General features: G+C 39.9%; 1 protein-coding gene across 1 annotated transcript in view; it reads right to left on the reverse strand.

Annotated features, from left to right (window-relative positions):
• The window catches only part of trpc5a (transient receptor potential cation channel, subfamily C, member 5a), a 78,392-nt gene that overhangs the window by 19,397 nt on the left and 44,767 nt on the right, over positions 1 to 14,228 (reverse strand). Inside the window, exons 9-12 of the mRNA XM_084711737.1 lie at positions 12,509 to 12,707; positions 9,683 to 9,822; positions 5,031 to 5,231; positions 3,339 to 3,460 (exon numbers count right to left, since the gene is read on the reverse strand). Coding sequence (XP_084567863.1) covers positions 3,339 to 3,460; positions 5,031 to 5,231; positions 9,683 to 9,822; positions 12,509 to 12,707 — 662 coding nt within the window. The remainder of the gene's footprint in view (positions 1 to 3,338; positions 3,461 to 5,030; positions 5,232 to 9,682; positions 9,823 to 12,508; positions 12,708 to 14,228) is intronic.

Here is a 14,228-nt window from a genome sequence, read left to right on the forward strand (position 1 = left end):
ATGACTACCTGTTTAAAGAGGAGGCAAAAGTACACACCGTCTGTGCTCAGATAGAAACACAGATACTAAAAAAAAGACATTCAACTTCTTTACTCAAGTAAAACTGAACATTTCTGTGCAAAGCTACCTGAACATCACCTCTTCTCCACGGTCGACTCTCCAACTGTCCATTTTGTCTTATTGGGTCTTTTACGTTGTTTTTGTCGTTGTATCTTTGATGGAATTAATCTAATGTTGCTTTTGTCTTGTTACATTGTTTTTGTCTTGTTACATTGTTTTTGTCTTGTTACTTCTTGCACACCTGTTTTGTCTTGTCACATATTTTACACTGTTGTTCATTGACTAATGTTTACTAATTAGAATGACGAATGACAACTTCTTAACAATCTGTATCGCCGTTTCACGTCGGCACATTTTAGCCTGAGTTTAGTCGATTTTCAGGAGACAAACCTGCAAACTCTGGGCTACCTCTGTTAGAGTATTGCACCAGTGTGAAAGCTTTCTCAGCCTCGGGCTAAGTGCAGCTTGAAAAACCCTTCACTTTTACAAGCAAACATTTCCTGATAAGATCTAAAACTTCATTCAACCGACACCTGAAAACTTCACACTTAAAATGTTCTTTTATAAGATTTCTGCAATATCTTGCCAAGGAAAAGTAAGAATCCCTTCGGCTGACAACTTGCCCTGTCAAAACAACTTTCAGGTTCAGGTTCAGCGGGAAAACTTCTAACTATCTCGCATCTTTTCAGCATTAAAGCCACGCAGACACGTTCCACCTGCATGACAATCTGCTGATGGTTATATTTATCTTAAAACTTCAGCACTTTTTAATGAAAACAGACTCAGTTCAAAGTTAAAAGTGCGATTTGTTGTTTGGGCGTGCATCGTTCTCTCGCTGCCCTATCATTGTCCGCCGGTGCTTTACTGAAATGGAATCGATCACAAATCAATACAGCTATTATCTAAAACAAACCACACGCCTCATCAATATTCGTCCCACTGACTCGACTTGGCTCGCACTCTGCCACCCTCAGCAGAGACACACCGGATCTGTGCTCCATGTGTGTGTGTGTGTGTGTTTGTGTGTGTGTGTGTGTGTGTGTGTGTTGCAGAGCTGCCATATAAGCCATAATTCAAACCTCTCAATAAGCTAAATGTCCGACCGGCTCTCCACGTTTGCAAATTCCGTCCGTCACACGTGAAAAATAAAGCACATTAATATTCTTCACGTCTGCTGAACGAGCCTGAGCTCCTCCTCGACGCCGAGAATCGTTTCCATATCATTACCTGGTGCAATGACGCAGAAGCAAAAGGTTTGTGTGTGTGTGTGAAAGTTTAAATTATTCTCCATGCAGCATATCCAAACACACACACACACACACACACACACACACACACACACACACACACACACACACACACACTGGTTGGACAAGATTTGATTGTCAAGGTGATGTGTGATAAAATATTCAGTCATCGATCCAGACAACATTTAGATGGATGTTTGGATCACTGCTGACTGATATGATCACAGCTGATATTAGCAAACATGATCATATCACCAAAAACAAACAAAAACTGACCAAAAGTTTTTCTTTGGAACAAATAAAAGACCTGTTGTTGCTATTTGAGGAACAGCAAACAGTTTTTGTCAGAAGACAAACTAGTGGAGAAATTAAAAATGAGACCTGATCATGGTGGGAAAAGAAAAGTTTAAGGATCAGCAGAGTTATTAAGGCCACAGGAAAAGTCAACGAATCACCAAAGTCAGTTCATGAATGTCGGCTCCAAATTTCATGGCAACCCATGCAGCAGAGGCAGAGATATTTCAGTCTGGACCAAAGTGGATCAACAGACAGGCTGATAGACCAACATTGCAATGCCCAGAGCCATGCCGCTAGCATAGCTTAAAAACATAAATAATGCAGTTTTCATTGTAAAACTGTTGGAAGCTGGAAAATCTGAAACCCTGCCTTCTTTCTCAAGAATACAGCGAGGATCACAGCTGCTCCAGGTGAAGCGCTACAACACAATCAGTTATTTCACTGACAAATAAAGATATGTAGAGATTTAAGATTTAAGAACAAAAACACACATGCTAATTTTACCAGCATCAGATTGCAGATCACATCTCAAACACTTTAAAGGCATTTTTAGACCAGAGGGCTGAAAAACTAATTATTTCAGAGACTGTTTAGCAATCAGCAGAAAGCATAAAGTTTCTGTCTCAGCAAATTCACAATTTGTTAGATTTTTGCCCTGAGCAAGAGATAAAACACACAAGTCATTTTTCCATCCAAATATATGGCAAAGTTTAACCAATCTAGTAAATTGGGAAAAATTTGTTGACCCTTCACTAAACCCCGCCCCTAACAATACCTGTCCAATCATAGGTTAGCAATCTTAACAACAGCTGACATCTCTTTACATGTTGAAGGTGTGCAGGAGGTTCTGAGGGGAAGCTAAGCCCTAAAGCTAAGCTGCAAACATTAGCGTGTCCAGCTAACTAACACTAGCATCTGCATTTGTTCTGTGGGGGTTTGAGGAGGAGGATGTGGGCCGACGTCGATGCATCTCACTCTGGCTCGCTGTCTCAGGTCTAAGCCGAGTTAGCTTAGCTTTTATCGTGGCTGTCTTCTGCGGTCGTGGTCCGGCTGGTCCGGCAAAGTGACCCATCTCAAGGTCCGCTGCACTAATCGAGTCCCTGCGCTTTCTTCTCCCACGTTAATGAGTGTATTTCCGTCATCTGTCATGTAGATATACCTGCCGAATTTCACCATCCGACCAACGTGTGCTGAGATGTAAGCTAGCTTTAGCCTCTTTTAGCATTAAAGTTATATCATGTACGCAGCTGCTATGTAACTTTACATAAACACAAAAACATGTCAGATAGAAACATTAAAACATCAGCTGGAGACTTTTCATCTAACTTCGGTACTAACGGTCATCAGCTAGAAATGAGAAGCTGCTCTACTTTACTCCTCTAAGGAATCACAGACCTCGCGTTTCATCACTGACTCCCAATTTTGCGGTTAAATCTGCCACCGTTATCACCGTAAACTGCATGAATGCAGTGCAGGAATGGAAAGCTTGGCAGACTTAGCAACAGTAACTACGGAGGGAGGAACACTAATGAGCACAATCAAATAATACATTTATTTCCCCTTGATATCTCCAATGAAGGCTTCACAAATGTGCACTTTCCTCAAACAGCACATATCTGTGTATGAAACCAGTGCATGTTCACCTTTGTTGCTGTGTTTCATCCCTGTACACACCATTAAACACACCACACATGGACACACGGTGTATATTATATCATTGTGGAAAGCACTCACGTCGAGAAGGCGTTGTTCTGCCTCTCACAGCGGATGCCCTTGCAGTTGTTGAGTTCTTCTGAGGCCTTGGTCTCGTAGTAGAAATACAGCTGGTTCAGACCGTTAGCAAACGCCAGCAGGACCTACACAGGAAGGACATTCATTTAAACATGGCATTGTTCACTTATATCATAGGAATAATGAGAGATAACCCCCAATACGACATGCATCTAAGGAAACTTCTCATATGAGCCTTTTGAAACGAAGCTGTTCAGTAATTCTGAACCGAACATTATGTTTTGTTGCAGGGATTGACCCTCTGCTCCTCCAGGGTATTTTAAAACAGCTTGCTTCTCAAACAGGACACGAGCACTATCGTGTTACGTAAAAGCTGCTTCAGCGTGAGCATGCAGCACAGAGTCTTCTGTGCCTCGGGCTCACTGGGATTGATTTTAGGACTTCAGGGAGCTCAACAGTTCTCATGTGGATTGTGTTGTAGGTTAGGGGTTCCCTTGAGAAAGGAGTTAATGAGTTCTGAATGTAATGAAATCGGCCTGTAATGTCCTTCTATCGTCAGTGAAGGATACAGGGTGCTGAGGATTGTCTCGCTCTCATCGCCATCGTCAACAATGCAGTTTGAAAATACATATAAACAGACTTTGTACAGCTTTTTAAATGCACAGTTTTAAAAATGCAATCATCTTTCAACCAAAGATTCCCAGAATCTTGCAGGCTTTGTCATAACATCTAATCTGATGCTATAATTGCAATTGCAAATGTCCTTTAATGCCACAGCAATCATTTTCAGTTTGTTTATTATTTTACCAGCTGTTCAAATTAACTGTGATTGCATGTTTTGTTCATGATTATTCAGTGTTTTCTAATTTCCAGAGTAAGTGATCAACACAGGACTTATCTATGAATGACAAATACGACGACAGGGTTTATTTTATCTCAAATATTAAGAGATTTGTGGTTTACATGAGTGATTGTGTAGATGAAACACCAGATTACGTTGAAATGCTAACATGTAGCATGGTAAAATGTTACTATCCTGTTGAATATGTTATATATTACAAGAACTAAGAACATATTTAAGACCCACAAGTTGTTTAACATGCTAAATGTAGAAAGGTCAGGCTAGCTCTTAGCTTGCGAATATTTGCACAATGTTAGTTTGTCTGGAATGAAATATCTTTACAGTTTCTTGATGTATTGTCACAGAATTTGATACAGATATTCATTTTCCCTGCTAGAAGAAAATATCAAAATTTCCATTATAATTATAAATGCTAACATGTTTGCAAGATAATAGAAAGAATAGGGACATATTTAAGATCCACAAGTTGTTTAACAAGCTAACTGTTAGGTTAACTATTAGCAGTTGTTGCTAATATGCTATAACTGAGCCACACGCATCTAAAATTGTGACTACACAGACTAAACTTTACATTTTCCTTACTAGTGCTAAGAATAATCCATACAATTTAGTTTTCCACATACATAATGAACATAACTGACTTTCTGACTTTAAACCAAATGCTATGCAAGCACACACACAAAACCTCATGTTCATGCTAATATTGTGAATATTTTGTGTGGGAGGTCCAAACCAAATTCTGCCTCCATGCAGCTTGTTGTGATTGACACACATATAAAAAAGACCGACCCCCCCACCCAGATTTGTGTCTCAGGTGGATCGAAACGTCGTACCAGGCAGTAAATGAAGAGAAACTTGAGGATGTCCAGCAGCATCCTCCCCAGTGAGATCTGCAGTGGCCCGAGGTGGGAGTTGGCGGTGAAGAGGGAGATGAGTCTGAGGGAGCTGAAGATGTTGGCGATGGCGAACAGGGCCTCGGCTATCAGCGTCGGGTGCCACATCTCCCACTCCTCCCTGGGACGAGAGGAGTTATACTGGAGGGAGGAGAGGTAAAGAGAGGAGGAGAGGGGCAAGGGAAGCAGGAGAGGGTAAGGAGGATGAAAAAAAAAGAAAGAAAACAGAGATACGGAAATAATGAAGAGTTTAGTAAATGTAAACGGCTATTTAGAGAGTCAAAAAAGTGTGGAAACAAAAGAAGTGTTATTGAAAAAGACTCCGACAAACACACAGCTTCTTTTCCCGAATTATAATGAGGGAAGAACTCTGATATTCTGGAAAATATGCTCGTTTTCTGTCTAATTAGGACTTAGATGAGAACACTGATATGAATTTTATCTCTGTGCATCCAGCACAGTTGGTTAGAGGAAATATTTATCCTAGCTTAGCACAAACAATAAAAACAAGAGGCAAACTCCTTCACTAAAAATGGATCAGCTAAGATAAGACCAAATCTATAAATAAGATAATTTTGGAGCTATTAGAAGGCACCTTTAATGGAGCAAGCTGTTTCCATCTGCTTCCAGTCTTTGTGTGCAAAGTTAGGCTAAACGCCTTCTGGTGCAATGTGAACACGCAGAGATAAAACAAGTCTTTTCTCAGCGGCAATGACAATATTTGTCGTTTGTTCAAATGCCTAAAACTCCCAGGCCAAGTTTCCAAGCACATTTTAAACAAATTTCCAGACAATCTGCAAAAGAATGAATAATTCTTCAGCCTGTGCCATCAGATCATTGTGGAAGGAGAGGACACAAGGAGAAGACATAAGAAAAAGATGGTCGCATTTTGTTACATTTATACATTGTAAAGTAGTTCCTACTTTAAGTATATTATATTTATTGTCCAAAAAACACAAATTTGACTGACACTGCTCTTTATCAGACTAGAATAGAACACAGTCATAAGAAGCATTCAGCACAATGCTGGACAGTCATATCGTACGAGGCATCATAAATGATAAAGAGCCCACACAACAGCTGTAAGAATTAAAATGCAAAAGTGTTCAATGCTTGTACACTTTCACAACTTCAGAGTGCAGCAGCTTGTCGGAGGTTGGGATGAATGATAGCTTCCAGCGGTTTGCACTTTGGCACACGGAGTCGTCAGAGGTTTGTATTCAGAGAAGACGGGATGTTAAGGGTCAGCAGTTTCACATCTGTCTCAGTGCCCTCCGTCTCGGCTGAAAGCAGGTTAGTTGTATTTTTCACTCATTTTAAACTATGCAGCTGTCTGCACCAGCTCTGTACAAGCTTGTGCTGCTGTATCTTACAGGTGAAGATGCATCAAGAGTCCTGATCGGAGCCGTTGTATGCCAGCTTGGTAGTTTAGTTTATTTAATTCATAAAAGGACAGCATGTGATGACACTGATCAATTACATGTATGTAGAGTATTCCTTGTTGTCAAAGTGGCCTATGTGGTTTTCAGAGACTGTGTTTGGTCCTGGTTCAGCCGAGTTCACTCAGAGGCTGCTGAGCCTGATTCAACTTCCTGTGGTATAAACAAAGTTTTTAAAAGGACTCAGGAAAACAGCATTTTCATGTCAAAACATTTGAATTTGAATACATAATAAATACTCCTGGGAAGCTACAGAATGATATAATAATTACAAAAAAACAAAAATAATGTGCAGACATCAGAAACGCTTTGTTTGGATTGGCCTTCAGGTAGACGTTCGGGTTGGATGGTCAACAAGCACCTGACATTAAAAGCGGAGATCTCTCTTATCTCCTACCAACAGTCGACATTCTGTTCCTTTAACCAGTCGTTTTTAATATTAACTTATCTCTAACATGTCGTTCCCATTAAAATTCATTGTTTATAGAGTTTTATTTATAGAGTATTCCTTGAAAGACAAGCGTCATAAATCCCCTGAATCCCCCTGAAGCTCCCCGCTGATCTTTTGAAACTCAACAACAGTTCACAGTTGACTTCATGGCTTCTCCTACGAGCTTTCCTCTCAATCCTGTTTTATCCCACATTACACACCTTCCCCTCCTTTTCTGTCTTTTGTCTTTGTCTCCAACTGTCTTCCAAGCTCTTTTTACCCAGCATTCTCTGTTTCTGTGTTCTTTTTTTTTTTGCTTTATTCATGCATCTGTCTCTCTCTCTCTCTGTCTCTCTCTTTCGCTCTCCGTCCCGTTCTGTTCCCACCGTCTTTCTCCACATCTTCTCTCTCGGTTGTCTCACGCTTGGCTTCTTCCTCATTCTAAATTCAGCCATTAGACTTCCACAGGACGTCTGTCTTGTTAACTCTGCCTCTATTAGCATTCACCATCGTCACACACACACACACACACACACACACACACACACACACACACACACACACACACACACACACACAAACAGATGCACACATGCACACAGATGCACACTCATTAATTTATAGACTCTCTCGCACCTTCTCTCAGATGCACTCCCTCTGTCTGTCTGTCTGACTGACTGTCTCACTCTCTCTCGCATACGCACACACACATACACATAGACACACACACTTATACACATATGCACACACAATGACAGAGCAGAAATTTCACAAGGCTCTCCAGAGGATTTTAAATGTTGATAAATATTTAAAGGAAAAAAGAGAAAAAGACAAAAAAGTAAAATATATTGTGCCTGCAGCTGCTTCTCTCTCTCTCTCTCTCTCTCTCTCTCTCTCTCTCTCTCTCTCTCTCTCTCTCTGTGTGTGTGTGTGCATAGCCGTGGACTTGTGTATGAATGTGAGGATACAGTTGGGTGAATGTGTACACTTTATATCTGAATATATATGTATGTCTCCGCCTATAAAACTGGGTATATGTGTGTGTGTGTGTGTGTGTGTGCGTGTGCGTGTGTGTGTGTGTGTGTGTGGGACCTGTGTAGGAGGGCCACCCGCCACCATCAGTGACTCACAGCTGCTGCAGATGGCCCGGCCGTCTGGTGTGTGTGTGTTTATGTGTGTGTGTGTCTGTGCATGATTTCACCATTCGCTCTTAATAAATGGATAAATCTTGAATGCATGTGGAGTGTGCAGCCGTACAAAATATTATTGAAGCTGAAAGCCGTGCTGCGAAAGTGAGAAAATTACTGCGTTAAAGTGGAGCCCGCTGTTGAATCATGTGACCCTCAAAGACTCAGTATGTTGTTTTAAAGGACGAGGGTCATATCTGAGGTTTACAGTTCATATTAACGCTACTACAAGGAGTTTTTACATTCAGGTAAATACTGATGTGCCTATATGACCTACATAAGCAAAGAAGACCTTCAGCGAGATGATTGGCTGATTTTAATATAGTTATTCTTAATGATAAACAAGTCTGTGTCTACATTTTCCAAGGAAAAGTCACAGTGAGCAGTACAGTAGCCACTTAAAAAGAATCTGGAGGATATTTTTCTTTAGATTTATTATTTTTTTTAAGTTATATTTTGTGTGTATAGCAGTGGAAACACTTCCACTTTTGTCCACAGGGGGCTCCAAAATCAACAAAACATGAAAGTTCTTTGTAGAACCTTTAACAACAATAATACTCATCACTCACCATAACTGGACAAAATGTACAGTAAGTGGAATTTCACTTAACAGATAATAAAAAGATGTCTGTCAGGGGTTGTGGTTATTTTAAAATAATAATGGTTATCGTTAATACCGGTATAATGTCACACCTATTTAATGCAGGATTTTATCTTATTAGCTGATGAAAAACGGGTTAAATGATCCACAACACAACCCACACAATGTCACACCGCCGCCTTACTAGTCGTCTTAATATAGCTTAAAGAAAACAACAACTTTTTCTTGTTACCCCGCCTCAGTTTCTTTGTGGTGGGCCTTAATGTGCCTATTTAGCTTTGTGGTTTTTCTTTTTATGGCCACGCTGCTTCCTTTCTAATGCAATCATTTTTTCTTTTTCTCAGCCTCACTGTTAGAAAAATGGGGCCAAACATCACCTCGTTTCTTCTTCCCAAGTCTTGTTGCCGTCATTGTTAACTTTAAGATGTTACTCCAAGTTCTGACTCTGCCCCAGTATTTTATTTTGTCTCCTCTGCTTTATCAATAAAAATAGCATTTAATCTTGCCTTTCATCAACAATATTGCATTTTTTTTATTTATACAATACAAACTACAAAACAAACACACAAACAAATAAGCAGAAAACCCTGATAACAAGGACAATATTTAAAAAAAATAAAAATGTCCTCTGTTGTTTTCCTCATTAGAGCAAATTAAAGCAAAGAGATAACCTGTTAACTCAGCCTAAATGAATTCATTCCTCATTTCTGAAGTTTTAACGTGTTTATGTTTTAAATAACATGTCGAAACAACGTAAAGTGATGCTGAAATTGCAGCAAAAATGGTCAGGAACTTTTTATTAATTTACTGATCAGGCCTTTTGTCAGCTGGGTCGCAACGGTTTGTCTTTTTTAAAAAGTGGGTCCCCTGGAAAAACAAGTTTGGGAAACACAGATATAGGAAATATAATGAGACACACAGACCGTGATCTTTACCTTTACGTAGGCCACGATCTTCAGCGATATGGTGGCCAGGTAGAGCGAGTTCATGGCGAAGTCCATCAGGTTCCACCAGTCGTGGATGTACTCTGTGAACCCCCCGTCCCACATCTCCTTAATCTCTGCCCAGATGAAGCCTGAAACACACACACACACACACACACACACACACACACAGAAAGTTATTTACATGCACACACACACACACACACACACACACACACAGAGTCATGCATGTGTGAGCGCATTAATGTCATCCATCAGTGGTTTGTGTTTGCTTGGTTTCTGCTCCGTGACCAAACTTTTGTGGAATATTTTCTTTTGGCAGCAGCTCCGGAGCGGCGAGCACAGAGCCAACGCATTTGTTCTGTACGACTGACTTTACAAAAAGTCAGGTTTTGTTCTAAATAATTCATAAGTCCTTTGGTATTTCAGCTGTTATAAAATATAAAATATCCACTTTTCTGAGTTTCTCTGATTGTTTTAACAACCTAAACATGAGATGAACATCAGGAAATCTTTCAAAAAAACCCAAAAAACTCGCGATTCTTGTAAGACCACTCTGCATGCTATTTTAGACCTACTTCATGTCCATACTGGCAAAAAAAAAAAATGTATGAAGGATATAAATGAGCTCAGCATCTTTGAGAACCGACCACAGATCTTGTGTGGATGTCGGCTGCCTCAGATCCTTCTGTCTCTTCATGTGATCCCAGACAGACTCCATGATGTTGAGATCAGGGCTCTGTGGGGTCAAACCATCACTTCCAGGACTCCTTGTTCTTCTTTACGCTGAAGATAGTTCTTAATGACGTTGGCTGTATGTTTGGGGTCGTTGTCCTGCTGCAGAATAAATGTAGGGGCCAATCAGACGCCTCTCTGATGGTGTTGCACGATGGGTAACCAAATCCCAACTCCATTTACAGAAATGCAGCCCCAAACTTGCAAGGAACCTGCAACCTTCACTGTTGCCTGCAGACACTCTTTATTGTTCTGCTCTCCAGCCCTTCAGTGAACAAACTGCCTTCTGCTACAGACAAATATCTCAAAGTTTGACTCATCAGTCCAGAGCACCTGCTGCCATTTTTCTGCACCCCACTTCCTCTGTTTTCATACATAGTTGAGTCACTTGGCCTTGTTTCCATGTCGGAGGTGTGGCTTTTTGGCCGCAACTCTTCCATGAAGACTTCTGTGGACAGTAGATGGGTGAACCTGGGTCCCACTGGTTTCTGCTAGTCACTGCTGGACATCTTCTGATTTTGAAGAGATGTAAGCATAATGTGTCTTTCATTTTTTTCATTTTTCTTCTGTTTGCTCATTTTGCATTTTGTAAATTAATAAAAAAAAAATAAACCATTACATTTTATATTTTTGAAAGCATACAGCATTTCTTCACACCTGCCTAAAGCTTTTGCACAATACTGTATATAAAAAATAAAGATTTTGCGATGTTTTATCAAGGCTGATTGCACAATGAAATGCAGTTGTAGCCCCCTCCACACTACACAAATTAATAAAGATTTATTCAAATATTTCCAATTAGAATAGAACAAAACAGCACTACAGAAGAAAGTTTATACAAGTAGAACTAAAGGAAGAAATAAAAAGGAAAACTTAAACTTATAATTATGTAAATGCGCTTTGATCTAGAATAATGAAGGAACTGTTTATTTTATATGATGAAAAAAAAACTACAACCAGCTAATGTTCAGTGTCGTTTCTTTTCATCCGGAGTGTTTTGTGGCCGAGTGTTTCAAAGAGAAGAAGAAGAACAGAAGACGAGAGCGGAAGAGACGATGAAGGAGAACAGATGGTTTTGTATTTTTCCAAGTGATTATGGTTATGATTTGGAAATGATTGGTGTCAGCTCGGAGAGAGAATATGGAGATGTAATCACTCATTTTCACACCCACCCACCCTCACACACACACACACACACACACACACACACACACACACACACACACACCTCCTCCACACACTCGCGAGCATCTGACCACACACACCCACAACTCAGCATACACACAGACACACACACAGACACACACGCTCAGAGTCCTCTTGATGAATAGCAATCAAAGTGAAAAAAACGAAACAGATAAGAAGTTTTTTTTTTTTTCACTGTTAAATCTGGTTATTTTTTCCTGCCTAGAAAAGATGCTTCTTCATCAGATTACAACTGTTTACTGGACAATGACTTAATCAATTATTTAATGCCTATAAATATGAGATATACATTATTTATTAAGGGGAAGAACAGATAAGAAAAGAAATGGAAAGGAAATACCAACAAAGAAATAAAATTTTAACACGATGGCATACATTATTAAACTGTCAGTGAATCCCAAAATGACTCACAGTGTGTGTCTCATTTTACTGATTTTAAATGTTTAAATATTTGAAAACACTTAAATGTTTTAAAGTATTTAAAGTACAGTAGTGCGTAAAAGTAGACTTTTTATTTTTCTGACAACATTTTACTTTAACTCCCAACATTTGAACAAAAATATCTGTATGCATTCATTTCTATTTTGTGTCACTGATCACATGACAATAAAACATAGAACAGATGATCCATATGTATATATATATATATATATATATACGCACACACACACACACACACACACACACACACACACACACACACACATGACAGATGTAACAAGAAAAAAAATGAACAAAAAAAAGCTGAAAATGACATAGAAGATGAAGCAGACGTAACAAGATGAAGAACAACATAAAAGATGTAACAAGACACTGTACTTCTACTTGAGTAAAGAATGTGTGAACTTTCGCCACCTCTGCGTGGGTTTTACATACCCAGCACCCATGGGAGGATCATCCACTCCACGATGGTGGGTGGGGGTCCCTGCATGTGCAGGTTGGTCCGGGCGATGTGCTGCGAGGCCAGCAGCAGGAGGAAGAGGAAGGTCAGGTAGGACGCCGTGTGACAGATGAACTTGATGAAGGGCTTCTTGATGAAGTTTCCCAGAGCGCTCTTTGGAGCCAAAACGTAGATCTGAGGAGAAGAGACGAGGACGGGGAGGAGACAGAGGGAGACGTTAAATAAAGAGTTAAGAGATGACCCTGAAAAAAGTGAATTATTTCATCCAAAGTTTATATATCGCCAAAATCTTTTCAGTTTATTTTTTTTTTATATAAGAGTTTAAGTTGACTTAAAACTTAAAAATTTAGTGAGGACAGTTGCTTTAACATTATGAGTTCTCTCTATTCTCCAGGAGGGAGGACTGAGGATGAAGATACAGAAAAGATGAGAGGTTAAGGACAGAAGATCAGGAGACAGATTAACAACTTTGTCCTTAAATGATCCATAACGACAAAATAACACAAACAGAACAGGCAGGACTCCTCAAAATTGTGCTGTTATATAACAGCAAAGGTTTTTTTCTATTGAAAAGAGAAAGAAAGAGTGATAGAGGCTTAAAAAGACCACTGTTGCTCCAGTGTCTCCTCAGCTTTTTAAACCTGTCTTCAAACCATGAAGACAGAGAGCGACTGTACAGAAGCTGATGGTGTTCATGCTCAGCCAGCCGCCACCTCGCGTTATTGTTGGAAAGCTGCGTCTATCAGAGCTGTTACTGTTATTACTGCCAGTGTTATTGCTGTTATGATGCTTGTTTACTTGTTCTGCTCATCTACTCGCTCCTGGCAACCTCATCCTACTCTGAGTCATGCCAGTGAGGCTTTAAAAGCAATCGAACAACACAGAAAGACAGAGAGGGAGAGAGACAGAGAGGTGTGTTTATGTGTATTATTAAAATATTAATAACTTAATCACATTAAGGCAACACTCAGACAGACTTTAAGTGAATTATCTCACTCACATTAACAATGAAAACCAGAGTAAACAACTGAATTACGATTTGATTACCTTGTTTAGCCATGTACTGTCTTTAGTCTGGTTTATTTTGGTATTTTGAGTCTTTGAATGCAACACAAAGGTCACCAAAATAAGGTGTTTCTCAACCTGGACCCTATTCTTTCACACTTTTGTGTCTAAGTGACTAATGGGACCACCATTTTTTTTATGGAGAGAGCTGCAGCCATCAGCTGTGAAACTGGCTGCAGTGTAATCCTTATGGGGCAAATTGCACACTGTTGAATTTTGCCCCCTACAGGTTCTTGTTTTTGCCACTGACAGGCTCAGATTGTTATTTTAAGTGTCTGACAACATTATGGACCTTTTTGTTAAAGAGCAAAGCCACAAAAATCGCCAGACTCCATTTACGGAAGCAGTAATTTTATCGTAAAGCACACGTTACTCAAACTCAAAAGAAACCGAATAAAACTCACCAAAACCATCTTGGTTCATCTTTCCACCACTCCAACAATCAACAACTCTGGTTAGGTAGAAATAAACCCTTAATTCACAGAGTCAGATGTGAAAATATTCTGGCTCTACACGCCATTTCTTCCCAGTGCTTCTCTGTTGCTGCTTCACCTGCTAATTAATCTGTGTCTCCAATGTCCACACTGCAACATATTCCTCTGGGGTGGCGGTGTACCACGACTGCCTTAA

Source organism: Lutjanus erythropterus, chromosome 23, assembly GCF_056507025.1.
Source record: "Lutjanus erythropterus isolate fLutEry1 chromosome 23, fLutEry1.hap2, whole genome shotgun sequence".
Classification (NCBI taxonomy): domain Eukaryota; kingdom Metazoa; phylum Chordata; class Actinopteri; order Lutjaniformes; family Lutjanidae; genus Lutjanus; species Lutjanus erythropterus.